General features: G+C 42.3%; 1 protein-coding gene across 1 annotated transcript; it reads right to left on the bottom strand.

Moving 5' to 3' along the window:
- Positions 1-11,339: 11,339 nt before the first annotated feature.
- On the bottom strand, positions 11,340-17,080 carry LOC129151742 (spermatogenesis-associated protein 31D1-like). Its single transcript, XM_054727639.1, has 3 exons — positions 16,885-17,080; positions 15,260-15,320; positions 11,340-14,987 (listed from the first exon to the last, which is right to left on the bottom strand). The coding sequence occupies exons 1-3, from the start codon at positions 17,078-17,080 to the stop codon at positions 11,393-11,395; spliced, it is 3,852 nt and encodes a 1,283-aa protein (XP_054583614.1). The 3' UTR covers positions 11,340-11,392.
- Positions 17,081-19,185: the final 2,105 nt, after the last annotated feature.

Here is a 19,185-nt window from a genome sequence, read left to right as displayed (position 1 = left end):
TTTTTTTCCTAGGTCTTTGCTCAAAAGTAACCAACATCCTGTCTCCAAAAGTTGGCGCACGGGGCAGGCCCGGTCGTGCTGCATGCCTGCCACCCTGGTGGGGCTGAGGGGACTAGGCACTGCCATCTTGTGGCTGTGGGTGCCGCCATCTTTGATGGTATGGCAGTCAATTAGCATATCCCTTCCTTATTGGCTGTGGGCACTGCCATCTTTGTGAGGGTATGACAGTCAATTAGCATATTCTCTCTTTTTTAGATAGGATGAGAGCATGTTCAGGCATTGCTTATCCACTCCTTCACCTGTATTCTCAGTTCTTTACACACAGAGCAGAAAGTTCAGTAATTACTTTCATTTAAAAAGAATAAAAATAGAACATGTCATTATGGAAGTACTTAATATAGAGGTGACTTTTTAAATTTACCATAATAAAATATATCATTCACACTTGTTTACTTTTCTTTTCTTAAAAAGGCCAGTGAGTTTAAGTTCTATTATCTATTTTCATGTGTCCTAGGCAACTCAGAGCATGTGTTCATAGAACTTGCAGACAATATTCTCTAAAGAACAAACTAATGTTAAATGTTCTATTTGGAGATTCCCTATTGCCTAGTCTCAATGTCCTCACTCTCTAAATGTTTGAACTTCATAGTTAAATTTTTAAAAATCCAAACACTATAAAACACAACCAAAAACAGAGCTTCTAACAGGTAATAATTTTATAATTATCACAAAAGTCTTTCTTAGAACTACATTGAATCCAATAAATTAGATGTGCATTTAGAGTCTATTATGAACACTGTGGCTTATCTCTGAGCCTGAAGAACAGATGGATTGAATTTAGTTGCAGAAATAATTGAACAAGTGGAAAATATGAATTTTGACTTTCTTGACACCAGAATTATTTAGCATATGTTAAACTCTTGTCAGTAGAAATGAGTCATCTGTAATCAGAACTAAGAATTAATTAATTTTAACTTGTATTTGTTCAACTTGTATTTGTTTACAGAGTCAGGGTGATAACATCAAGTCCTAAGAAACCATTAGATATGATTCAAATGACATTGCACAGATTTAACAGCAATACAATTCCAAGTTCTTCCTGTTTTCTTTCTACAATATATTTATGTGTCCAGTGCATGAGATTATTCCACAAATAAATATGGTTGCCCACAGTTTTCAATATGCAATAAATTCCAATTTCTACTCAATAGCATATAACCAACAAAAGTGAAAATTGAGTATGAACTCATAATTATGAATTTACTAGAGGCCCGGTGCATGAAATTCGTGCACTGGGGAGGGTGTCCCTCAGCCCAGCTTGCACCCTCTCTAATATGGGACCCCTCAGGGTTTGTCCAACTGCGGGATTAGGCCCGATGAATCGGGCCTAATCCCACAGTTGGACATCCCTCTCACAATCCAGGACCGCTGGCTCCTAACCACTCACCTACCTGCCTGATTGCCCCCTAACTGCTTCCTTGCTGGCCTGATTGCCCCCTAACCGCTCCTCTGCGGGCCTGATTGCCCCCAAATACCCTCCCCTGCTGGCCTGATCACCCCCAAGGCTTTTATTAGTATAGATATGACCCTGCACAGAAAATTTTACTAACCCTGCTTTACAATAAAGGCTTGACGATTGAATCATTAGGACCAGACACCAAGATTTCCTTTCTTTGAATAGTGGAGGGAATACTTATCTTGTCTTTAAGTTGCCCGGAAATTAAAATGAGATAATGACTTAGAAAAGTATAAAAGCACCATATAAAGACAACTGTCTTTTTAATGAAGTGGCAAAATGAAAAACACTTTTTATTCTCCCCTTCCTTCCTTTACAGCTTTTATTTAAACTTTGAAATTGATAAAAATTTCACTCCAATTTTCATTTCTTTACATTCAACATTATTTTGTATTGGTTTCAGGTTTTATATTAGTTACAGAATAATGGTTAGACAATCATATACTTTACAAAGTGTTCCCCGATATTTCTAGTACCCACCTGGCATCATACCATCATTACAACACTACTGACTATATTCCCTATTTAAGTGACAATGGGTTTACAGGTTCCTTTCAGTCTTTCTTTTGTGTTTCTCATCCTTCCTTTTCTTTCTCACTTCTTCCCTCATTTTCTTTATATAGTATCTCAATTGGCCATCAAAGTTCAGTGAAGGCACTGGGACACGCTTCATCCATTTTACAGACCAGGAAACTGAGGCCAATTCCAGTTGGCTGTGGAAATTGACTCAGCACAAAGGAAGCCCTCAGAGCCATGCTCTTTGCGCTTCCTAAGGGGCAGTGGCCCAGCAAACAGAACAAACCTTCCAGTCAGGCTTCTGAGCCTCTTTCTCAAGCACCTCTTCATTGCTGATGCTCCACATTCTTTCCTCTCCCCCCATTCTTTACTGCCCCCGCTTCTCGGAAGCAGGTGGAAGGCTTCCCACACACTGCCTAGGCATGCTCTGCTATGGGGCAGGGTTTAGCGAGCTTGCTTTTGGGTCAAGGCAGGAGCAGTAGTCACTGCCTTTGAAGTGTGAAGGCCACCTGAGCGAGGCCCATTAGCACTGGGAGCTTCTCTGAATCATGTCAGTCAGTCCAGTACCCTGCAGTGCAGCACCCCTTCACTGAGGTGGCTCCACCCCTCAACCCCCACCTCAGGGGTGAGGGTCCTTGCCCCTCTGCCAGGAGTCCTTCCATGCCCCTTGATCCCTGGCTGGGCCCACCCACGTCTTGGGGGCACTGCAGAACCTCTGTCTCTCTGCAGATGAGGCAGATCCCTGCCCTAGGTCTCCGCAAAGCTATGAATCTGTGGCCAGAGGCCTTGTCTGGGTCTCAGCAATCACATGCCTGCAATGTTCCCAGGGACCCTGGGAGGGGCTGGGCAAGTCCGGCCACGCCCCCCCAGGGTGGCGATTGCCCCCAGGACCCCCGGAACTAAGAGGATTGGGCGCCGCCATCTTGGTCTTCTCAACCGCTGGATAGGCCACCCGGAGTCCCGCCCCCAACCTCTCGCAGGTCCAATCATGGGCATAGCGGAGGTGCGGTCAATTTGCATGTTTCTCTATTATAAGGTAGGATAACTTTATTAAAAGTATAAGAACTGAAGATAAAAGAAAGTAAAAGTATGAATATTAGTTATAAATGTAATCATAGTGGTTGTAATCTCAAATTATGTTTCAATTATCTAAATACAGCTCATTTCATTTTTTATGAGCAGTAATAGTATATGTATGCATCAACATAAGGCAATTGTATCTGAAGTGTGAAGAAAGATTTCAAATTCCATGGAGAGATGAGGATGATATTGGACCCCAATTAGCATAGGTGATGTCTTGCCAGACTGAGTTGTTCAGATGTGAGGCATCATCTATGCATAAATTCCATTAAAGACTAATAGTAGACAAATATTGTAAATTAAAGAGTAACTAATTTCTATGTTTTAAGTAATATTGTAAAGAAAAAAATAAATAGTTATGAATGACAATCCTGTTTGGTACACTTTATTTATTTTTAATACTGTAGTCAGAGGAGAACAATTTATTTTAAAATACAATAGTCTACTTCAAAAACAGAATTAGAAAATGTGTAAGGATGATGCAATATTAGAACAGAATGGGTAAATGTGAACATTTATGCACATCATAAACTGTCAAAAGGATAGCTAGATAAGTAATATTCAAGTTTAACTAATGTACAGGACGGATTTCCCAGGGTTCAGCCAGCCTAGTAAAATCAAGTATTCTCTATTAAGACCTGTGTAAGAAAAAATTTTACCCCAAAGTTTAATCCAATCATTTAAGTGATGATACATAAGGCAGTTGGAGTCATAACCAGCAAACACTGGCTAAAGAAAAATAATTTATCTTAGAAAAGCTGTTCCAACTAAGGAATACTTGGGCCCAGGGCTTCACCCCTCTCACCTGCCCCTCTGTAGTCAGAGAGTGCCTGATTACAATCGGTTAAAAATATGAAACCAGATGTGAACACACTAAGATAGATCATGTCAAGTCTCAATCTCAGGATTTTTTGGCCCCAAACCAGTGAATAATCAATGTTGTTTATCCATGCTCAATTAAGAGTCAAGAACCTGCTTCCTATTTTAAACTAAATATGTTTTCAAAATACAGACGAAGGCTCTAGCACAAGTTGTTTCTTATACTACAACCTATAGTGGGAAAATTTGGAAATCGCCCAAATAGCAAATGATGGAAGAATTGTTATACAGTGGCATACCCACTCATTGCAGTGTCATCCCAGGAGCGGTGTCAGACACCCAGGCTTGGACCTGCAGGAGGACTTTCCTTAGATATATTCCTCAACATTACCTCGTCCCACACTGAACACTCATGTGGGTCAGGGATGTTTGCTGTGAGACACCGGCCACATGGGAAAAGGCAGTGTTGCAGAGTCTCCACGCCAGTCAGGAAGGATTGGGAGCCAAGAAACAGCCCCATAAGCACTTCAGAGAGCACCTCATGCCTGGCAGAGACTCCACTCTAACTAGCATCACCACAGCTTACCATTCCACGGGGCGCCCTGGGTGAACTTGGAAGACCCTGCCCTTTCTGGGGTTATGCTGTCTCAGCTCCTGCACTACTGCACTATGTAGCCAAATACTCAAGTTCTCTATCTGTTGTTGTTATAGAATCTCTGGACTCTGTCACCCTCCTTACAATTCTAGTTGACATAGCACAATTATTTGTATATATAAAGACAAAGTAACATTATATTCAATAATTATTCCTTAATGTTAAGTAGAAAATGCAAATATGAATGTACCCTATTTGAAAAGGAACAATTAATCTTAAAAAAAAAAAAAAAAAAAAAAGACAGAAAGCCCTGTCAGAGTAGGTTAGTAGGTTAGAAGGTCTTCCCAATACACCAAGGTTTCAGGTTCGAACTCTGGTCATAGAACATACAAGAAGCAACCAATGAATGCATAAATAAGTGGAACAACAAATCTCTCCCTTCCTATCTCTCTACAATCATTTAAATAAATACAATAAATTTAAAGAGATTTAAAAATACTTCCATATGCAGACAATGTAAAAATAAGGGCCTATTCTCTTTCTCTTATTTAATGTCTTTGATGAGCATAGATAATTTTAAATCCTACCTAATAATAGACAAATATGCAAATTGACCATACCTCCGACACACCACAAGCCACACCCACCATCCAATCAAAGCCAGTATGCAAATTAACCCAAACCAAGATGGCTACAGCCACAGAGAGCAAGGTTTCCTAGGTAACAGAGGAAGCCAAGCTTTCCGCCTGCCCTTGCCAGGCCTAAGCCTCCACTCAAGCTACAAAGTTTCAATTATAGAAAGTAAACAAATTCAAACAAATGGAGGCAGGATGGAGCTTGAGAGAGCAGGCCAGGGTTGCCGCCGGCAACAGGGGAAGCAAAGCATTCCGTACACCCTGGCCGGGCCCACCCGCTTAAGGCAACAAAGTTTCAATTATAACCCCAACAGAAATGGCTGCCGGCCTCGGAGGGAACCCCAGGCTTGGCTCCACTCCAGGCTACAGAGTTTCAACTATAGAAGGAAAATAAATTCCAGATACCAGGGCCTGCACTTGGGTTGCCAGGGGGCGTGGCCGGCCTGCAAACCACCACAGGCCCCTCACTCAGGCTGCCCCAGGCCCCAAGGGAACCCCCACCTCATCCGGGACACCCTTCAGGGCAAACCAGCTGGCCCCCAGCCCCTGTACCAGGCCTCTATCCTATCTAATAAAAGAGTAATATGCAGATTGATCATCACTGCGACACACAATATAACTGCCCCCATGTGGACACAAGATGGCCACCACAAGATGGCCAGCAGGGGGAGGCAGTTGGGAGGCACCCGGCCTGCAAGGGAGGGCAGTTGAGAAGGACCAGGCCTGCAAGAGAGGGCAGTTGGAGGTGATCAACCCTGCAGGAGAGGGCAGTTAGGGGTGACCAGGCTGGCAGAGGAGGGAAGTTGGGGGCAAACAGGCTGGCAGCAGAGTTGTTAGGGAGTGATCAGGCTGGCAGGCAGAAGTGGTTAGAGGCAATCAGGAAGGCAGGCAGGCAAGCAGTTGGGAGCCAGCAGTTTTGGATTGTGAGAGCGATGTCCGACGGGTAGTCGGACATCCCTCGAGGGGTCCCATATTGGAGAGGGTACAGGCTGGGCTGAGGGACAACCCCCCTCCGTGCACGAATTTCGTGCACCGGGCCTCTAGTAGAAATATAAAATTTATTTTTAATAACTTGTTATAATTCTCTCCCCTTTAAAAAAAGATTCTGTAAAATTTTAAAGATGTATTTTGGTTCATCTGTGCAAATAATTAGGACTCTATTAAACACTCATGGACTTAAAGCAGAGATCGAGGGTGAACATAAGACCATAGCTAGTTCCCTCCTTATTTTTATTACCTGTAATCTCTTAATGATACCTTTGCCCAATCCACATGCTCAAGATCTTTATTTCTGATCTTGTCATTCCAAGAGCAAACTTATATGAGGTTTGTGAATTACAAAATCCAATAAAGCCTGAGTTTAATCATGGATCATTGCTCATGGATTTTGGATCACTAGGTGTATCAAAAATGAATTCTAGGTTCTTTATAGTCTCACATAGGTTAACTGCCTGAAAGTATAAAAAAGATCTGGGATCTATAAGAATAATATAAAGGATGGATTTTTCCAATTGGAAAACGTTATCCTAAAGATTTATACCAAATAAAAATATTAAGGGATATGTATTTGTACTTTTGACACAATTAAATTTGAATTGTTTCTTTATGTATGTGAATTCAAAAATGGACTGAGAATGTAAATAAAGATGTAATCAAGTATTGCTATCCAGAATATTAAAAAGAAATCTGAAAAATGAATAAAAGACAAACAACTATAAAATTATGCAGACAATGTATGGTTTACTTAAGAAATATCACATACATTTATAGAAAATTAATATAATTTGCAATTATTTAAAGGTAAATTAAAAGTAAAATGTGTTTAAATTAAAGATAAAAGTTAAAGATAAAAGTAAAGTAAAAATTAAAATTTAAAAATACCTTTATAAATGCCTGGCAATAACACATAATTGTATACCCAAATTTTTACAAGGAAATCTGAGAATGATTTTGTAATTCTGGATTGTTAATTAGAGCCATTCAAAAAAAAGTAATGTTATGCAACTATGTAAATGAATAACATGTTCATATATTTATATAAAAGAAGTCAAGTACATATAATGTGCTACTACTACTTTTAAAATATTGCACATAAATACATACCACATGCATGAATAAAATATATCTAAAACAGAGGAATTCACTTCTGCAGGATGGGCTGGGGTAGAGATTCCCACATCCAGCTGGCCTAGGACAGTAGCTGATTCATTTAGTCATGTCACCTGGCTGGGTGTTGCCCCAACTGCTTTTTCTGGTCATGTTTCATTCAAACCCACTTTCTGACTCTTCTAGAGATTCTGCAAATTCATTAATATTTTCATAAACCATTTTACCTTAAACTATTACTTAGCTGCAACTAAGTACCACAAACAATACGGACTAACAAATTATGTCATTATAATACTCATTTTTTTCACAAATGAAATACATTATTTTCAGTGCACTGTGTTACCCAATCTAGAGAGATAAAGTACTTGAAAATTCTTGTCCTTATTCTACTTAAGCTTTCAACGTAAAATAATAGACATATTATACATTTAAAAGACAAATGTTGAGATATATAGCAAAAGATCAGCCAAATATAGGCACGCTGAGAACAAATGAATATAGAATGACCAAAGACACAACAATATTCAGAAGTCCTTAAAAATAAATATTTTTATTACTACTCATGTAAATTATTTATTGTATACAACCATTTATAGTTAGCTTTATTAAACAAGTAACTAGAAAATATTTTCCACTTCAAAAATAATTGGTCATATTAATGAAGTCTTAAGTTATAGAATTTTTCAAAGTATATGCTGCTTTAATATCACTGACTTAGAATAAACTTATTGATAGACATTTGGGTTGTTTCCACCTTTTGAGTATTATGAATACTGTTATGAACATTTGTTTACAAGTTTTTTGTGGACATGCATTTTCATTTCTCATGAGTGTATTCTTAGAGGTGGAATTCCTAGATCATTTGGTAACTCTCTTTTTGACAATTTGAGGAAGGGCTAGACCATTTTTCAAAGTGGCTGCGCCATTTTTCATCCCCACAAGCTATATATGATGGCTCCACTTTCTCTGAATTCTCAGCAAGACTTACCTGACTTTTTTTATTCTAGCCATTGTGTGTGTCTGTTGCAATCTCACAGTGTTTGTGATTTGAGTATTTATAATGACTAATGATGTTAAGCATCTTTTCACCTAATATTTTAATTTATTTATTAAATTTATTTAATTTTATTTTATTGTAGTAGTAGTACATATGTCTCCTTTTTTCCCCCCCCCCCCCCACTGACCTCCCCTGGCCTCCCTTACCCCCTGGCACTTGCCCTTGTCCCCCTGCCCCCAGTGTCTTGTGTCTGTTGGTTGTGCTTATATGCTTGCATATAAGTCCTTCAGTTGATCTCTTACCCCCTCAGCCCTCCCCTATCTTTCCACTGTAGTTTGACAGTCTGTTCGATGCTTCTTTGCATGGGTGGATCTGGGGAGCATTATGCTAAGTGAAATAAGTCAGTGAAAGATAAATACCACATGATCTCACTCATTTAAGGATAATAAAGAACATTACAAACTGTTGAAAAATATAGAAGCAAAGAAGCATCAAACAGACTAATATTTTACTTATAATGGCATTTTGGGAAGAAAAAGGAAAGCAAGTGAATCTGATCTACTATGTTTAAGTCATTGTTATGGGTGACAGAAAAATTTTTTCTTCTAAATATTTGAAAGCATATAGCAATGCCAATTCTCTAATTTTCTACTTCTATACATTTAGCCTGTTAGTATAGTTATCATGTGATCAAGGAACAGCGATACTGGGCACTGGATTTACTCTGTAAGATTACTTCTTGTATGGAGTTGAGAGAAGAATTCACTCAAATGACTCCTTAGGGTTGACTAAAAGGCAGATCAGAACTGATTGCCAAAGCCTCTAAAGCTCCATGCTGTTTACTTCTGTGGTGCATAAGTGCCTTCCACACGTGATAATTATCAAAGAAAGAGGAGAGCTTGAACATGGGCATATAGCATATGTGTAAGAAATAGATGACAAGATGTTTCAATGGGCTTTTTCACTTTATTATAAAAATGGGATGTATTACACATGCCAAATGATAATTATGTAAATTGGGTGAGATTACATGAGAAGATATATTGTTCTACATACTCTTATGCATGTGTAAACATTTCTGTGTTAAAAAGTTAAAAAAACAAAAGCTCTTTATGGGTAACTCATAAGGGGAGGGAGGTAACAAAAGGATACCAGCCAAGAGTTCATCAGGCCATCAAGATGACAATATATCTCTCTCTCAATAAGGGAGTGGCATTTATTCCTTTGAGGTTGGGAAGGAAACCTCTTTCCATAGAACACAGGAAGGAAAAAGGAAAGGAAGAATATGAAAATGGTTTTTTGTCAGTGTTTTTTTGAAAAATTCCCATCTCATGGCTTCTAACATCTCTGTGAACAGTGGTCCAGCACACCTATTGAGTAAGTGATGGCTTCAGTTTGAGGAAAGTGAGATTTTCAATGGATATTTGTAGAGAAAACAGGCTAGAGAAAACAGGTAAATAAGCTCCACTTGTTTTGTTCACATGTTTTAAGCATGGGAGCATTATTTGTGGCATGAATGATTTCCAGGGAGTTCCCTGGCACCAATAGAATCCATTGTGAGATTTAATCCAATAGTGATCAGTTACTTATAGGAAGACATTTCTGGAAAAACACAGAGTTGAAATTTCTCCAGACAGGAAGGATTAAAGGGGACTGGAAGGGGCCCATTGTAGTGGAGCTTTTTAAATGTTAGTCACTAGATAGACCATCAAGTCTACCTTAGTAAGGGAGGAAGCCAAGAGTTTCATGGATTGACATGGTGTGAGTGGATAAATGAAGGACTTGGAGTTGAAAATTAACAGTGGGGATTTATGCTGGAAAGAGAGCGGATGAGGCCAAAGCATGAAAGGTCAGACTATATTATTCCTAAGGGCAGAGATGTTCCTAGTAATAAGGTCTACAGTGTGTGAGTAACTGCACTGTGTGGAAGTAAAGGACATTAAGATGAGGTGATGTAGGAACTGGGAGGCTGGGTTATTGGCTGTTTGTCATATGGATTTAGAGCCCTCCACTGCCTCCACACCTCTTCAGGTTCCCTGCCTTTAGCCTCATTAAACTTATCTCTACTAGGACTTTCACAAAATTTGCATTTTTCTGTGATCTCTAGCTTCAGACATTGTAAGGCCAATGACATAACTCTGGACAAGAAGTCTGTACTGTGCTCTGACCAGCCTTGGCAGGTGGAGCTTAGGTCACTGAGAGGAAAAGCTGGGAGCAAGAGAGTTCCCAATGTGGGGCTGATGAGGCATAAACCTTTGTTCCACCAACAAGATTATTCTTTCCCCTCTTCATTTGTTCTTACTTTCTCACTCACTCTAAGGCATCTTTTCCTTACTTTCAGCTTTATTTGGCCTGGGAGGTAGGTAGCTGCCTGATTAACAATTTTATCACTGATAGTTAAGTGATGCTGTTCATTAGAAAAAAAAAGATATATAATCATCAATCCATCAACCTGAAGAAACATCTAAAAATGGGAAAATGGGAACCACTTCCCCAGGTGACTTTCCAGAAGGCATACTTCAGTGTCAAGGATAGGGTATGCTTACCTAACATGTTAACATGACCTACTTGAAACAATTTTACATGGTGTCTATGCTGTTCTGAGACTACCCAGAGCAGCTCAAGATCCGTGCAGTAATATCCCCCCAAACACTCCCATTCAGTGTTCACCCACCTGTGGGATCCTCTGATCACTGACTTCTAAATAATGATTAAGCCAGTGTCTCTTCTTCACTGACATTTTCTGAAAAATATATCCATCCTTGATCTTCTTCAGATGTGGAAGGCCTGTCTTCTCTACTGCCTCAAAGGACATAAAGCATTCCCTGAAGGGGGAGGTGTGGGCTGCTACCCATGTTCATTAAGGTAGGAGACAGAGCCCATCTTCTCAAACCTCATAAGGGAGGAAGTGGGCACCTGATATGTATTTCTCAACAAGAGCTCCAGGGAATGGTGACTTTTGGAAGCCAAAGGAAGCAATCAGTAGGAGCTGAACTTCTTTCTTTCCCTAAGCACACGACGTGAGAAACCCTAAACCCATGCCCCCAACTCAGGACACCGAGAAGACATCACTATTATTATAGAAACATTTATTAGGCAAGTCAATATTCCCCACGAGGAAGGACTTATTTGGGGGTAGGAAATGGTTCCCCCTGGAAATTATAGAGAAGCATTGTGTGTCTAAATTGGGGAGACCGATTGTTGAAAGCAGTGCCTCCAGCAGCGGTGAGAACAGCAGGAGGCCCCTTGGCAGCTTGAGGCCTGCAGGTGGGGCTTGGATGGGGCACAGTCCCCTTGAGGGACACAGATTGGGGGTGCTTCTGGCATATGTGCTGGCCCTTTAATGTCACAGCTTTTGAGCGGGAAGTGTCCTCATTCCCGGTATGTCTAATATTTGCAGATCTCTGGTCATCAGAGATAGCTGCTTGGAGGCCAGACTTCATATTTGTCACGTTATAGAAGGGAGCCCTGCAGTTTAAAGGACGCCCCTGGACTGGCTTTACCCTGGCCTGCACTGCTCCCTTCTGCACACGTTTCCCAGACTGCGCTGCAGAGGGAAGGGGCTCTTGAGGGCAGGTGGTAACTCCTGCATGCCGACGCCCCCGTTTCTCTTCTGGGAACTTCCCAATGTCTGACATGACTCTGTGGACTTGCACAGTTCCAGTAAAGGCAGCTCTGCTTTTAACTGGGCCTCTGCTCTGTGCAGATGATATGTGCCTTCCCATTTCCTGGGTGGTTTCTTGCATTGTCCATGTGATTGCAGGACGAAGCCTTTGAAAAAGGCTCTTCATTTTATTTAGGAAAAGGCTGTCAGAAGGGGCCTGTCCCTTCTGTGCTAGGCTGTGGGAAGACTTGCTCCCATGCATGTCCTCTAAAGCTGTGTCCTGAGAAGGAAATCTCTTCCCTCTGGGTTGGGAAATTCTCAGTCGTGCATCTCCCGCACCAAGCTCTTCATATTTGGGGCCTGTAGGCTTTGGGGGAGGGCACAGGATATCGTTCTTTACAGCTGGTGGGAAATTCTGATCCTGGCAGGTCCTTAATGCATGCCTGGGAAGCCAAGGTTCCTGCTGCTTCTCCATCCTGACTGTGCTGTCCTCCGAATGGACATGCAGCACCTGGTGAACTTCCCTGGTCACACAGGAGACACACTTGGCAGGAGTCAGGGAGGCTTTGTAAGTCAAGCTGTCAGGGTCATGGGACATGTCCAGCGGTTGGCCTTGGGCCTGGCTATGCTTTCTGCTCTCCAACTTTAAGTTCATCTCAGCAATTAGTTGCTTTCTAAGTTCTGATAAGTTAGGAGCTCGATCTGATATTTTAGATGGGGGGTTTTCAGTAGTCACAGTGGTGTCTTTGTTTATGTTTTGGGAGATCCCTGGCTTGCTGGTTGTTACAGACTGAAGAGCATAGAACTCCTCAGCCCTGGCTAAACCCCTGGACACGGTGGGCATGGAAGCAGGTTCTGCTTCATCCCTATTTGTGGCCTCTTGCATTTCAGTTCTGTCAGTAGACGTCACACTCTTATTCTTTGGTGCAGATTCTCTATTTGCTTGCCTTGCAGGCAGCTTGGGAGGTTGAATGTTGCCTGTCAGAGAATGACTCTGACTTGTTTTGCCATGGATGGTGTTTGTGACAGGCAGAGGAGGTGGTTGGGTTCCCCAACTTGTCTGAATTTTCTCTGAACATCCTTGTTGGATCTCCTTTCCCTCCTTGTCCACAAGTGAGGTCACAGAGAGATGAAGATTCAGGACAGGGGCTGAATTTTCTGTTCCCACTTTTTCACTGTGATGACCCAGAGGCATAAAGGCCCTAGATTCGGTGTGTACCTCAGAAATCACTTTGGTTGAGGAGGAAGAGTGAGGATTGATCAAGGAATGGGAGGTAGTGCCTTGATCCTCTGTGGATTCAAGGACTTTGTCAGGGAGGCCTCCTAATGTCTTCATAGGCAAGTTGGTACCGTGGTCTTCCAGCATCTCTGGTGCACCCGTTTCAAGGAAGGAAGGCTCCTGGCACTTGTTCAGATAGTAGTCCTCACCCACTGATGATGGCAGACCTCTCTGTTTAATTTCCCTGTTGGATTCTACAGAAAGTGTATGCTGCATAGAGTGCTTTGAACTCTGCACAGTCCCAGGTAGGTGACCCTCACTGATTTCCCCAAATTTTTTGCTCAGATGTACCTTCAGGAAAGTTACCAGTTGTCTCTGATTTACATTCTGCCTTATCACTTTCTTCATATCAAAGTCATGTTCCACATCCTTATCCGAATCACTGTCAGAGTCAGTCAACAAACCTTTTGGATAACTAGCTAAGCTGTCTGTCTCATCATCAGACAGCTGAAACATTTCTGAGCCCTTCTTATAGAAGTCTGCTGATGGGGTGACTCTATTTAGAATTTTACTATCCTGGGCCTTATACATAGAGATCCATGAGAGGCCATAGCAGCACTTTGGCTGAGGTATTTCTGAGCAATCGCATCTAGGCTTCATGAGTGACAGAGACTCATGGATCCTGCGGGGCAGGCCCCACCGGTGTTGGATGAGCCTCTTTCTAAGGTGATGCTCAAATTTCTTTCTAAACTCAACGCTGAGAGGATACTCAAAATGATCAATGGAGATTGAAATATGAGTCTTGGAGGGCCCATAGTAAGGAGAGGTGGGAGCTGAAGGACAGCAGGCTTCCCAAGAACTTAGAACCAGAGAGGGTAAACCCCACAAACCTTCCTGTTTCTTCTTTAACACATTCCATTCCAGTTCTTCAATATCAGATGAGGTGAGACATTCTGATTCATTCAGGGGTGTGTGGCAATACACTCCACAGACCTGAGTCTGGTGTATGGGACCAGCTGGTAGGATTGGGAGTGGGGATTGAAGGTGGACCTGGGGTTGGAGGTGAGAGAGAGGTAAGTAATGGCATAGGGGCAGAGTTTGAGGCAGAAGTTGAGGTTGGACCTTAGGCATGGATGGAGGTAGGAAATAAGGAAGTCCTGGGGATTCTTGGCCTGTAAAGGCATTGGAGATGCTATTGAAGATTGAATAGTCTCCAGAGATATGGACAGCAGAGAGCAAGGACTCGCTGTGCAGAGATGGAAGACCCCAGAAAAGCTGGATAACTTCTTGCTTTAAATTGTCCTCCCAGGTCTTAGGATATGAGTGCAGCTCTACTGAGTCATGCTCATCAGGGCTGAGAAAGAAGAGTTGTGTAGGATCTATAAGTTTGGCTGCAGAGTCTTCCACAGAAGAGATCCTTGTAGAATGGATGCCAGGCAACTTTTGATGGAAATCATATTGTGTCAAGTTTGAAGAGAAGAAGTGTTTGGTTTGGGGTGGGGAATGGTGTCCCAGAAGTTCGGGTTCTGAGTGAGATGAAGGCTCTGTAGGCAGAGTTTGACATGATGGTGAGAGTGACGGAAAATTACCCAAGGCAGTCATTGATTTAGAGGAGAGAGGAGAGGGGGGTGGTGGGGAAGGCTCAGGCTTAGGAGTTGGTATGAGTTCTCTTGTAGGGACTCCTGGGAAAGCAGAAGACTGATGGAATGAAGGCTCTGTCAAAGGAGCTGTCATAGGAGCTGTGGAAACCACGGGGGATACAGATGGAGTAGAACCTTCCAGAGCCTTTGAGAAAAGCCGATTGATTTCAGCAGTTGCATTGTTACATGTGTCACAGGAGGGGTCTGGACATAAAAGTTGACGAAAGTGAATGGAATCATGATTCCGTCCCAGGGGGCTGCAGGAGACAGGAGGTAAAATGATGCAGCCAGGACCACAACAAGGAAAGGAGGACCTACTGGCCTGGTGAGGGTGGGGCCACCTGAAGCCTGCTGCCCCTACACATTGGTCCACATCCGTGACTTCACAATGCACTCATCCCAAGGCATTCACTCTCATTCCCGTTCTTATGGCAACCCCTCCCATGACTAGGGAAGCCTCCACTGAATCCCTAGAATAGCAAAGGTCAGGCACTAGATAGTTTTGGAAAAAGGGGAGAAGACTAGTCACCTTTTCAGGAAAGAAAGCAGCTCCCTTTCCTCCTCCACTTTGCTGTGGTAATATCTCGAACCTAGGAAACCAGGAGAGTGAGTTACATGTAATGAAGGTAGACATATAGGGAATATACAAGGGTGCTTTAATGGGAGACCATTGGGATGTTAGACTCTGAAAGCCCCAAGAATGAGTAAATGAAGTCAAATGGGCAATGATATATTAATAAGGTTCCCAATGTGTGTGTTGCTTATTTAATAAAGTACTTTTATGCACATTATCTCATTTGATGCTCAAAGCCACTCTGTGAAATAGAGAGGCCAATGATCACAACAAAGAAGATTCTGATCATCCTGAAGCCAAACTACTTTCTCAAAGTCAGGAGACAGAACTTATGACTCTCAACATCTACTGTGCAATACCCATGGCCCGGGTCCTTCATTGCTTCTTACTCAGGGACAGCAGAGCAGGGAATCTGTGAAGTGTCTCAGGTTCTGTATTTCCATGAGCCTCTCCTCTGAAGGCTGTGATTCATGAGAGGGACTATCTACCAAGTGACCTAGAGATCATGGAAAGGAGGGAGAAAGGGTCTCCATTGGGGAGCTCAGATGGAATAAGCAGAACCTTACCTCCCCGTGTCCCACCTTTCCTTCTCCTCTTGACGCTGCTCTGATGCTGAGAATAAAAAGGAAAGAATGAGAGGTTGGGACTCATTTCTCTCCTCCTCTACCTAGGAAACGCAGCATTTACTATCTAAGAATAATGGCTCTCTGAGCCAAAGGCATTTAAACTAATAGAATGCTGCCTTCCTTTTACCAATTTCTAAAGTTTTAAAATGTATTAATTTTTTCTTCTTTGAAAAACTCCAAGAAGAATTTTGTCTTTGAGGTTCACTCTTGGTTTTCTCAGAGCTCTTCTGCTCAAAGAGGGCATATAATCTGAGGCCTACAGTTGCTTCTCTGTCCCCTCAGATAGGACCCAGTAACCTGACATGGTGCTCAGAGGCTCTCAGAGACTCAGTACTGATCAGCCCAACACAAAGTCTTGGCCAAGTGATGCCTGACAGGGCAGTATGGCTCAGGATGAAGTGCTAGTTAACTCTGATGTCCTACAGAGATCCCCAAGTCTCTAAATAACTGGATCCAGAACTAGAGAATCACTGAATTTGGAGCCAGAAACCTGCCACCAAACCAGATGTTCTGTGAGCTTCATATGGAAACCTGAGGCCTTCCTGAACCTGTAGACTGGTCTCTTCCCCTTAAAGAGTGACGTTCTGTTCTCTCCTCAGACGTCCCATCTTCAGTGTCTCTGTGTCTCAACCAATGTCATTTAGAAATGTGGGAATTGAAATAACAAGAAAGCACTCTGTTGAGGCTTTCTCAGGGTTCCTTACCTTATGTGTATGTTCATTTTTCCAGAATGTTGGGATTAATGGAATTCTCATGAAGAAAATAAAAAAAAGGAATAAGCTCAACACCAAGATGGAAATTATGTTGAGATCACTATATAAGCATTCTGAGCAGAAGCTCCAATAAAACTCTAGGAGGCTTTTTAGAAATAGACTGGGTCCCATTTTCTGAATCACAAAACTGCTTGAAACAACCGAGCTCTTTGAGTGCAGACTCTTGATTTTATAGTCTTGCCTGCATCACAGAGCATTGTGGAGTCACAAAGGGTTTCTGAGAGTGGGGGCAGGTACACCTTCAAGAGGGTGTATCCACAGCCCCAAATTAGTGCTCTGCTTGTTTCACCTGGAACCCAGATATTAGCTGGGTCCCCTTTAATGTTGGAAACCTTGACTTTGGTCTCACCAGGTCCATTACCTTGCAAGTCTGACATACTCTCTGGAAATTTTGCTTGTGCCTAGACATTTACACTGAGGATCTTATATGTCCTCAAATCCATCTTACACGAACCCAGGTACAGAACTAAAAAGTCTTTTAGACTTCCTTAGTTTTTTGAATATTTAATAGCAATTTTTTTCAATAAGTCATAAATGAATAATATCAGTTTAAAATATCATCCCCCCCCCTAGAATACATCTCATATATTTTGCATATATCCAACCCCTAAGTTCTGTTATAAAGCTCTCCACAGGACATTTCAGGCTGCCATGGAGGTGGCCGAGTTGGTGTGTGGCAGAGTGTGATCCCCACACAACCCTACGACTTCTCAGTTGAGGTACATCCCCACAAAGAAGTCCGGTCCCAGATTTCAGGCTGCACTTGGTTATATTGTCTACAAGAAGGAGTGTTTGCCAGAATCTCTACTAGAATAACTTGCTGCTGTTCGAGGAGGCTCATTGGCTGTAAGTCATTAGTTTAGGACTCATACGTTTTCAGTTCCTAGGGACAATCCTCAGTGCTCTCTCACTCCCATCCCTGTTACTATTCCTGGGCTGAGCCACATGCATACAGCTGTTCTCAGGGTCCCCAAAAGGCAACTGGTTCAAATGAAAAGGATGTAGCCTCTCAGGGCTGTCAGCACCCCCACTTACTTAGTGGTAGACAGAGCATGCTTACTTGTACTCATGCTGAGTCTCACTGAACTCTCACCATCGTGGGACTGCAGAATTTCTGTGCCATGGGGCTTCCCAAATGCTGTATGTGGACAGAAAGACAGGTACTGGTGTAGCACGCAGCCCTACTGCTCATGCGCATTCTCCATTGTCCTCTTGTTTTCACTGGCAAGCCTGAATTTTAAGGTAAAATTGTTAAGAATCACAAAATGGTGGCAGTTCAACATTAAACCCAGCACTGAGTGCTCCTGAGTGTGTCCCCTGAGTGACAGCACAGGTTGTATTCCTGTGACTTGATCTGCAGCTTCTTTCCTTGCCTTGATTCACACCCTGACCTTACCACATTCCACTGTGTGAACTTGAGGGTGTCAGTAAACCTCTTGGAACCTCAGCTTTCTCATTGGTAAGATAGGAATGCAGAGTGCTTATTTTCAGCTTTAGTATAAAGCGTTTGTTCTGTGTCTATCATAGGATTGGCCAACAGAAATATAATGTGAGTCAAGAAAGCCAGTCCCATATGTACTTTTAATTTTGTTACCAGTCACCTCTGTAGAGCTCATTCTGATTTTTTTCCTAGGTCTTTGCTCAAAAGTAACCAACATGTAAAGCCCTTCCCTGACTATCCTATCCCTCATCGGGAACATTCTAAGGTGGCCCCCATGATCTCCACCCCCGGGTGTACTGTTCTGAGCAGGTGGAAACTGTGATTCAATGGGATCCAATCCCCATGATTAGGTTATTAATACTTGACTCTGAATGGAGATTACCCTGGGTGGGCCTAACCTAATCAGAGTAGCCCTTAGAAGAGGAAGAAGCAGTTATAGTAATTTTCCTTCTGCCTCCATGAGTTCTATAGCTGCAGGAACTGAAGTCTGCCAACAAACATGAGTCTCTGATTAACCCAGCCCTGCATGATTCTTTGACTACAACCTTGTGACGCTTCAGCAGAGAACCCATGAACCCTAGGCGTTGATTCCTGACCTTGAATAGTGGGAGATGATACATGTGTGTTGCCTTAAGCCACTAAGTTTGTGGTGATTTGCTATCAGCAATAGAAAACTGATATGTCTAAAATACACTCTCTACCAGCATTCTCTGTTCCTCCTTCCTGTATTATTTTCCCTCAGAGCATGTTGCTACCTGAAGTTACATTATGCAGTTATTTCCTTGTTTAGTCTGACTGTCCCCCTGGATTATAGTCTCCACAAGGGAAGGGACTCTGGCTTGTTTACTACCGGATTCCCAGCTCCTTACAGCAGTGCTTGGCACACAACAGGCACTCGGGCCATATTTGTTGAATGAACTCGTAAACAAAAATGTGTGTGTTCAGTGTTTACGTAATTTAAAAACAATTCTTATAGGTGTACTTCCATTCAAGCAAACTTGGCCTGGGAATCTTAATTTATGTATAAAAAAAGAGTTTACT

Source organism: Eptesicus fuscus, chromosome 15 (assembly GCF_027574615.1).
Source record: "Eptesicus fuscus isolate TK198812 chromosome 15, DD_ASM_mEF_20220401, whole genome shotgun sequence".
In the NCBI taxonomy this organism is placed as follows: Eukaryota; Metazoa; Chordata; class Mammalia; order Chiroptera; family Vespertilionidae; genus Eptesicus; species Eptesicus fuscus.
The sequence above is the reverse complement of the archived record's forward strand: the minus strand, read 5'-3'. Positions and strand labels throughout refer to the sequence as shown.

Excerpts from the sequence above, each read along its gene's own strand:
- LOC129151742 (XM_054727639.1), bottom strand. The coding sequence starts at position 17,080 with ATGTCAGACTTGCAAGGTAATGGACCTGGTGAGACCAAAGTCAAGGTT. Across the intron at positions 15,321-16,884 it reads CACAATGCTCTGTGATGCAG|GTTCGAGATATTACCACAGC; the intron begins GCAAGACTATAA and ends CTGGTTTCCTAG. Across the intron at positions 14,988-15,259 it reads CTGCTTTCTTTCCTGAAAAG|CCCCCTGGGACGGAATCATG; the intron begins GTGACTAGTCTT and ends TGTCTCCTGCAG.